Consider the following 9645-nt stretch of genomic DNA (forward strand, 5'->3'; position numbering starts at 1 on the left):
TAACTTTAACTATTGAAAGTACTGGGACAACACAAAGCGTAAATTCCCAGGTGAGAATCCGAACCCAGTATTACTGCGAACACTATTTTGTACTGATACAGTTGTTTTCACGTAAAAGTAACAATTTAGAAATATATTTAATTTTACATAAATATTTTTCTTCCGCTTACAAAAAAAAATTTACCGTGTACATATTTGCTAACTAACGAAACCGTGAAAATAATAGTGGCATTAAAGGTGACTAAATACTTCATGACGTTGCAGGAACACTTATCCAGTAGGTCCATCATCTTTAAACATGAAAAAATATTAAAGGAATTTTCTGTCATCCTTTCTCTGCTAATTTTCCTCGGTGCGTCGCCTGCGAGGAACGAGGACGGGAGCATCGGACCACTTTCACTCCACCAGCTCTCTGCTCGCCACGCGACTTCAGCTGGCGCGCGCACCTGGTTCGTCCGGTTTGAAACCATTCCGTGGACCTGCGCCATTGCTGGATCGCACTGGACGTGACTGAGACAGGAAAATCTCAAGAATGTATACCATAACAGACACAACAGACAAAAAAAACAACAACCTTGGACAACACCGTAACATACATACGAACCCAACGTTTTGCTGTCCAAAGTTTTTGACGTGAATACGTCTTTAAAATTGCTTCCATAGTGGGAGTCAATAAAAAAAACGAATAAAAAAATCGGGGGATACAGTTTGATGTTGCAGCTACATATCTATCATCTCCATACAAAATTTAATTACACCACTGGATAGCTAAAGGATCAAAGAATTTGCTACGCTAAGTGAGGACTGTGAAGCATCTCGCGCGTTGGAGGAGGATGCGCCGCCATTTTGAGGTCATTTTGATGCGTTTCGAGAATTCCATTTAGTATAACATTTGACTCGGAGAAGCTACGACGCTAGTTTGATATTCAATCGTCAGCTCTCGTCAAAATATATCGATTGCATATATAAAACATTAGCGTGAAATAGTTACAGTAAATATATATGGTGTTAGAATTAAAAAAAAAAACATGATTATTACAAACATAAAATAGCGCATTTTATATTTTGTATATAAAATATTACCTGTTACGTACACGTATTCACGTACAACACACGACCGTGTCCACGACATAGCCACACCCCATATTTATTCTGTATTTACTGTTGTTGCAACCGTCTCGTCTTTGTCAGCACACTGTGTTCGTCTTCGCTGCAATATTTTTTTTCTGACTTAAATTCCTTCGACGAGATTCTCCGTGCTGTCTATGCATGTTAACAATTATTGACATCAGCTATTTTTGATTTGTTCTCCTTGTGTGTATGTTGCCGATTATTGAGGTTTTCCTATGATATCCAGTGCAATCCTGCAATTGCGTATGTCCATGGAATTGTTTAAAATAGATCTCCCCCCATAGCAATAATCATTCAAAGAACATAAAGGTTCGGCTAGCTTCGCACATCGCCGACGAGTAGATCAGCTGGACTTGCGGTGCACCACACGATTCAGGGCTATAACTAGAGCCAAGTGGATTTCAAGGTTTCACTCAGTAGCAAAGTAGACTTTACACACATATACATATGCTTATTTTAGATGACAGTTGTCTGTGACACGCTTCGGACGACCACAGCCCAGTAATAAATACGTATAAGCGTTAAACCAATCGTGTGCGACCCAGTCCAAGAAATAGACAGCGGGCCAATGATAACATTAAAGTGACGAAATTATATACATCACTGTTGAGTCTAGCATGACGTGTAAAATTATTCCGAAATAATCGTGGCTCTATCTATAAGTAGAAACCTGTGAGATTCGCATTATTTTATGGAACACACATGGATGAACTACACACACTTCTACACAAAAAAAAACAATTCGGTATCTGCTGCCACCACATTTTAACTTCCGGCCAGATAGCATTTGATTGGAACCTTTATATTATTTGATAATGTTATCGGTTTCTCTTCTTTAGGGACGTGTCAAATATACTTATGGTCCAATAAGGGTGTAGTTCAAATGTATAATAGAATGCTTCCAGCCTCTCTTCAAATAATAAATCGTATTTTGCAGATATCTAATGCTATACGGCACGGATACGCATCAATATATTTGTCAAAACACTATAACTCATTCTCACTCTCTTCCATAATTTGTAAGTAGTTTTAAACAAGGTGAATAAATTTTTTAGTGAACCACGGGCATTCATATTACAGCAATACTATTTTAATTTGTCTGCACTTGATATGTTTTTGCGTAATTATTTCAAATTTGTAATAGAAGCTATTAAACAACACAAATGTGACAAATTCCTATGATTTTGGCATTTTCCTAAACAAATTTAGGAGATATGCCATGGATCTATGCTAAATTCATCATGCAACTTATACGGTGGTAACTTCCAACACATTTTAAGGAACGTTTTCAAAAAGGTTTTACAGTGTAGTCACGGAGTAAAGTTCGTCAAAACCTAGAGTAACATTTTCTTGAATACTTTACCCGCTTATAAATAGTGAATTCCGTACTAGCTAACACAAAACAAAAATATGTGAATTCAACATTGGAGATTTATAAATATCCGAACTCTTGACATACTCGCTGCAAATTACAATGCAAAGATGCCGAAAATCAACAAAATATTTATTTTCCTCTTCGTTTTGTTCGGTGAATGTTTGTGCTGTAGGTACGTGGTCGCGTGAGCTGAGCACAGATAAACACTACTAAAAAAAGTGAAGTTTCGTAAACTTCGTTGAGGATGTCAGTCACGTCATGTTCAGATTCAAGGAACTCACTGTATTACTACAAACACGATTGCTACTAACACGATCAAAAGACAAACAAAAAAAAAGAACATTTGAATACGACAGTATTCCTTTTCATAAGAAAACTCGAAGAACAAAGCACAATGCCAGTTGTGATGGCGTGCTAAAACTATAGCGAGGACACGCCTGCTTAATTTTCACTGCATCGCGACGGGTCTATGATTAAGAGGGAAAGGAACGGAAAATGCCATCTTGGTTTCAACACGTTTTAAGCAATAATGTTTAGCTACCATTTAGTTTTCAATATTAGGTTTCGTTAAAGAGTAATATAAAACTTAGTGGAATGCCTTAAGTAAACAGTGGTTGGCTACTACAAATAGTTTCATCTGTAAAGTCAATGGCATTCATAATTGGGAATAACTACAACTGTAACAATAATGTCGGCAGACACAATTTTATGGTTTTTAAAGATCTTTTAATGTGTGATTTCGCTATAAAGAAGGATAATAAACAATATTAAAAGTTTAAAAAAGTTTTGGCATTAAATGTGTTGAAACCAATAAGACTATTTGTTTTCGATCCCTCTGGCTTAAAGACTCGACAATTTCACGGTAAATATCTAACATACACGAGAAATGGTACGGTTTACGTTGGCTTCTGCTCGAATTGATTTTTCGACTAACCAAACGGAATACACGCGGCATCCGCATGTGAGTGGCAGAATGTCCACCTTTAACACGAGTGCTAGCGCATGACAGAACGACGGTTCAGAACTATTCGAGTTAAAAAAAAAAAAAAAAAAAAAAAAAAAAACACCCGTAAATTGATTGAAGTGATGAAAAAAAACTATTGGAAATCGTTAAAAAAAAATTATTTAAAACACAAAAAATATAGCTTTTAATATTTTTGTCTGTTTTTCTTGGTCTTTTCAAGCATCAACCAGTCGTAACTCCTTGACGTATTTAGATGTTTCGATAAGATAGAGATTTAGATAAGATTTAGATAATTTTGTTAGTATCATATAACTTAAACAGTAGGCTATATATCTTTATAAATTTCTATCCCTAAGAGGGTGAAAAAAGGGGAAATATGATTTTAAGATAATTAATTACGTCTACGAAGATAATCATACATAAAAAAAACTATTAGGTTTCGATAAGAAACATATCAAAACTACGAATCGCAATTAAACCATTTTTGTGGAATACAACCCTAAAGGTTGTAAAAGGGCTAAGTATGGTTTTAAAAAGAAAATAATATATACTTCCAAATCTATTGATCTTGGAGGTAAGAAACTAAAGAACATCGTGCATGTAGAGTTGCATTTTTCCTTCCATTTATCGAAATTCATTCTTTATGTAGGTGGTGAAAACGAGGGGAGGTTTTATTTATCTCTCTCTTTATCTTTATTCATGTTATTACTATCACTTTAATAACGTGAGCTCATGTCTCATTAGCATTTTTTCCGCATAAACTGCGCTCATAAATCTTTCTGAATCCATGTTTGATGGGCAACTGAGAGACGGTCGCGCTAATATTTGTCGCTACGTGTTGCGACGCGTATCGCGTAAAGAAGCGTTGGTTTACGCCCAAGTGTCTCATCTCGTTTCGTCTCATCCAGTGAGGCCAAGCCCTAACGCTAGAATAAAAATAAAAAATTAAAAAAACTAAAACACCCAAAATTGCGCACGAATTTTAGTTAAATGGAAAACTGCGTACTTGAAAATGATACCGCCGTAGTTTTCTAAACAAGACCACGTAATAATCGGGTCTGGACAACTCTTGAAATTTTATCCAGTTTACAAAAAAGGGTCCGTTATTTTCGCGCGGAGCTCCGTCAAGCCGAGGCCAAACTTCGCGCTCAAATCACATTGACCTTGAAACTGTCAGAACACTGAGAAGGTTTGCGCGCGTCGACGTCTTCACGCCGCGAGCTGGGCGTATCGATCCTCGCTCCCCTCCGACCCTTTCGTCGAGCGATCGACTGACCGCTACTGCAGCTCGCAGGACGAGGATCGTCGAGGCGCACATTCAACGTCCTCGCATAACATGCATTCACACAACCTCCTCTTAGCGTAGGTACGTAGGCTTTCTTCGGTGCAGTAATTAAGCATCCTATGAAACACAAAGCCATACATATACCTACACATCGGTAAGAAATATACTTTTCAATTTTTTTTCACTTTAATAAATTATCGACTGTTATGATTTAAATACAAACCAGAATTCCGCACGACAATAAATATTAAGATGTTAAGGTCCCCGCCTACCTGGACACACAAACGGTCTGTTTGTATAGCTTAAAAAAAAAAAACCAAGTGATTTGAAAACTGCTCCAGATATCAGAATGGTGTCTGATAACGAAAAGCATTTAACGATACGCCGAGGGCAGATGAGTAGTTCCGTTTACATATTTCGTTTTTTAAACTTTTTTTTTAGAAGAGTTAAAATGGCTAAAATGTGTTGTTTTTTCAGGAAAAAAATGTTTTAGGCATGAAACATCAGATACAGATTCTTCAAAGCACTAATGGTACTCTCATTACACCTTTATTTTCTCTTCTCCGTCTAATATTATTAACATTACCGTTCATATCTCATAGTTGTACGACGCACGACTAAAAAGACTGCGCGCTAGCTCAGAGCCTTGCGCTTAAAGGCGATACCGTGCTAGAGACTTCAGCGAGCTTCGCACTTCTATCTTTTCTAAACTTTTGAATGTTGAACTTTAACATAAGTAAATAATATTCAAATTAAAACTGTATAACTTATAAGCATGAATATTTATAAACGATAAATATCGCAAATAAAAAAAAATTAAACCATCTCAAACCTTTTTTTGAATCTGAAATAAATTAAAGGTCAATTACTTTTTAATGAGATCATAAATGTGGAATTTTTGTGAGAAAAAAGGGTCTCTTCATTAACGCGCTCAATCGGTGGAAGAGTGGTTGAGTGTTCAGATCACTCGCCTTCCACCAGGATGACACGGGTTCGATCCCCTGTGGACGCTGCCGCGAGCATGTGGGTTTTTCTCGGGGTACTCCCGTTTCCCCTCACCCGTTCACTCCATGGAATATCCATTATCATCAGAAGTTCCACGTCGCGTCTCTGAACCCGATAGTTCTGCTACCACTAGTCCTAGGATAGGACATGGGAATTTTTTTTTTTAAGTAGACAGTTGAGTTACTATCACGCATAAGTAAGCACGCCACGAGAGGTTGAGAATGTGAGGATGGTACACCACTGACCACAGAAGCCGGCGCATTTGGTAAAGGAAAGTGAACCTTGTTAAAATTAGACACAACTTAAATAACTCTAACTAAAACTAAGCGACTAGCGCTTAACGGTACCGATACTTCATTTATATATACATACATGGAATAATATTAGATTTAATTGATTATACGGCGAGTAAAGCGAGGGCGTTCACAGTTTTTTTTACAAACGTCGCGTATTCCGAGCAGTTCTGAAAACCAGCAGGGGTAAAAAAAAAAGATCGTCCCTCGTTTCCTTTCCTCTCGGGCTGTGAAGGGCCGCAGGGTTGAGTGGAGCGCGTTAATGAGGTGCCGCGTGCAGATCGCGGTGCTGCCAACTTCGGGACACGCCAATGCCCGCTCCCAGAGTAGTTTCAAAATGCGGGGTTTCCTGCGACTGTTGTGGTACTTCATTAATTATTGAATCATAGGTCAGGTTGCCTAGTTGAGACGTCTCACAAGTCAGCAGGCTACGAACAAGGGATACATTTGCTCGAGTATATTAAACGTAAAAGTACACTTTTTTTTTTAATTTTTAGCGTGCTGGTGGCATAAAAGATTATTTGCCAGCACAAACGATTATTAATTTAAGATGCTACACCAACTAATTTTATTTTTTTACTGGCTGAATGTGACGTATCAAAGACGTAGGCACTTTGAAAATGTGACTTGATTGTTGAATTGCTTTAGATAATTTGACAGTGGGTAGATGTGTACCAGTACCACTAAAATAATTATTATTTTAAACTTAAATGTGGCCGTTTAAAAATCAATTTCGTTAAGTAATGTGGCAACGCTGAATTTTTAGGATGAAAATCATTTATAAAAACAAACAAAAAATTTGACATGGTGTGTTGAAAGAATTTTTGTATGCCACTCAACAACGTAACCGAAAAATGTACAGATACATAATAACACTAACTGTTTTACACAATCCCATTGGAAGCAACTTAAAAAAATAAAATAATATAATTACAGCAGTCGTTAAAATATCAAGCGTGTGCTTGTTTGGTTAGAGAGTTCGCTGGTTCGACTTCGTTTGTCTGCCAAACCGGGCTACGTGAGTGACAGTTAATTTCATTAGGAGTTGCTGGGGCAGTCTTGTCACACGCGATTTTTTTTTCTCCTGATGTTGACGTTTTCTCTCGTCCTGTCAGCGCGGTTATCTTTGCCGTCGAGTTGGTTTCGTGAAAGGTTTGCCGAGATCTTGGCAAAGATAAGCATACTTTTTGTATTTGTAGATTCGCCTCGCGATGGTTGCTGCCAGACAGAAGGCCACAGGCAGATTGAAATTCTTGACATCGGCGCGATCACAAAGAGCCCTGCCGCCTTCGGCGTCTCTGAGCTTTAACATGGCGACGCTACAAACCAGTACCGCCAACACCTGCGTTGTTATTATCGGCTAATCAGCACTCAAAGCGTAGGAAACAGAAAAAAAAAAGCGGCGGCATTGACGTCAAACATGCGTGATCGCACGTTGAGACAAAATCAGGTTGTCTTTAATCCAAAAAGTAAACACTAGTGGCTGTTTCCGAAACGTAAGGATACTAGGTTTATCCAAAGGACGTATCTAGTGAGAAGTGAGAAACTAGTCGGAAAAAAGCAAGTCTAAATTGTTTTGACGTTACAAACTGGCGTATAAAAATATCACATTTTTTGCGGTCAGATATTTACTGTTTACAAACTTCGTGATCTTTTTTAAAACCGATATTTATCATGCACATGTTTAAGTTAATCAGTTTACAATACATGAAAAACTTTAGCCCACAGGAAAGCACGGTAAACGCAAGCGTCTAATTATTTGACGAAAAGTTTTATCGGTGTTAATTTCACGATCCTCGCAAATATTGGGAAATGGCTAACATCCTTTAAGATGCACTTTTCAACGATTCCTTAAGCTAAGGGCAACTCCAAGGATTCGGAGAGATGACACTGTTTACTTGTGATTTTGAGGTTATGCATGACACGTCATTCACGGTGTTTTGGAAGATAAGGATTACATTTTCTTTTCCTGCTAACAGAAGTCTCGAACAACACTTAAAAAGGTCCGACTACCCGACACGGCATTGCGTTGCAGTATTTGAAATAACACGGTTTTACAGAGAATAACTGTTAGCACGATTATATATTTTTTTATGCTCTAGACTAGTTTGGAAGACAACTCGCAAGACAGTTCACGTCTCTTTAAAATTATTCAAAAGCCTCACATCATCACAGGAAAAAAAGGGGGGCATTCATACCACAGAATCGATGTCGAGCGTGAACTTTGCTTATAGGCCTTCCAGTTCCAATTAACCTGAACGCTTCAAACGTCTTTCTTAGATTCCCTTCAGTCAAACAAGGAGTTAAATTTGGAAACAACTTGTAGTGACATGATTTCGGTTAGAACAGTTGCAAGATTGGCTGTGTTTTAAGTGGAATTACGCGTTGTTGTTGACATGTCTGTCTGAAGTAGAACAAGAAACGTTTAGATTGCCTGGAATATACATTGCACACGTCAAAGGTAAAGGTGTTGCGTCACACAGGTAACGTGATGACAATGGCTCCGAACCACGCGGCTGCCGACTTGCTCGTGCACACATAGCACGTAAGGGCCACGTCGCCCGCGTCTGCGGACGCACACTCACCCAGGTCGGGGATGGAGCTGGAAGGCTCCTCGTGCCCGCGCTCCGGCTTGGCCCGCGGCGGCGGCGGGGGCGGCGGCGGCCGCATGACCGAGCTGGCGGCGGCGGAGGCGGCAGGAGGCGACGTGGACGAGGACACGACGGGCGCGCGGAAGTCCCTGGCGTCCGGCTGCATGGCGGCGGGATGCGCCGCCTACGCTCGTCGCTCAGGTCGCCGGCGGCGGGAAGGCGCCCAGCATCTCCTCTCCGCGGCGGCGGCGGCGGCGGCGGCGGCGGCGGCGAAGAACAGCTCCTCCGCTCCGGCTAGGAAACCACTCTTATCGACGTCGCCGCGCGCACTCCGAGGTCGCAGTCCAAGTTCAAGGGCGCGCCCGACAGATCCCACCTCCCGGTCACAAACAACACCCCAACACGCGCGCGGTCTTTTTCGATTCCCTGAGTCGAAAACCACTCGCCGGCGACACAACAGAGGCTCCGGCCCGATATTACGTATGGCGCACGTAACACTGTCGCTTGTGGTTGTGTTCAAAGGCCTGACCTAGACGGGCGCAGGGCGGGGAGGGGAAGGGGGAGCGAGTAGGGGAGGGAAGGCAAGTATAGGGGAGGGGAGGCGGCCTCGGCCGCATTCGGGACCCCAGGCTCGGGGAATTTTCAGCAGTGCTTTAACCTTGTCCTTGAACGCGGCTCCTGAACCCGTGGCGGCGGAGGGGCGGCACGGCGGCGGCCGTGGTGGGGGTAAAGGAAGGAGGGGGAAAAGGGGCAGAGGAGGGGAGAGCGGGAGCTTATCGATTGCCAGGCGCGCGCGCAAAGAGAGCGAGCAGCGCCGAGCGCGCCTAAGAGCGGTCGGGTCCGGACGTTGACAACTCTCGCCGCGAAGTACGCTCCAGTTTCTATTATTGGCTCGCCGATCCTCCAGCGCGCCGAGCCACGAACAGCACGGCACCCGCCGCCATCGCACCTCTGTTCCCTGGAAGACTGGCTCGCCCATGCGCTCATTGAGACAAAACTAT

General features: G+C 41.3%; 1 protein-coding gene across 1 annotated transcript in view; it reads right to left on the reverse strand.

Moving 5' to 3' along the window:
• The window catches only part of LOC134532983 (ecdysone-inducible protein E75), a 247832-nt gene extending 238729 nt beyond the window's left edge, over positions 1-9103 (reverse strand). Inside the window, exon 1 of the mRNA XM_063370080.1 lies at positions 8639-9103. Coding sequence (XP_063226150.1) covers positions 8639-8810 — 172 coding nt within the window. The 5' untranslated portion in view covers positions 8811-9103. The remainder of the gene's footprint in view (positions 1-8638) is intronic.
• Positions 9104-9645: the final 542 nt, after the last annotated feature.

Source organism: Bacillus rossius, chromosome 6, assembly GCF_032445375.1.
Source record: "Bacillus rossius redtenbacheri isolate Brsri chromosome 6, Brsri_v3, whole genome shotgun sequence".
In the NCBI taxonomy this organism is placed as follows: domain Eukaryota; kingdom Metazoa; phylum Arthropoda; class Insecta; order Phasmatodea; family Bacillidae; genus Bacillus; species Bacillus rossius.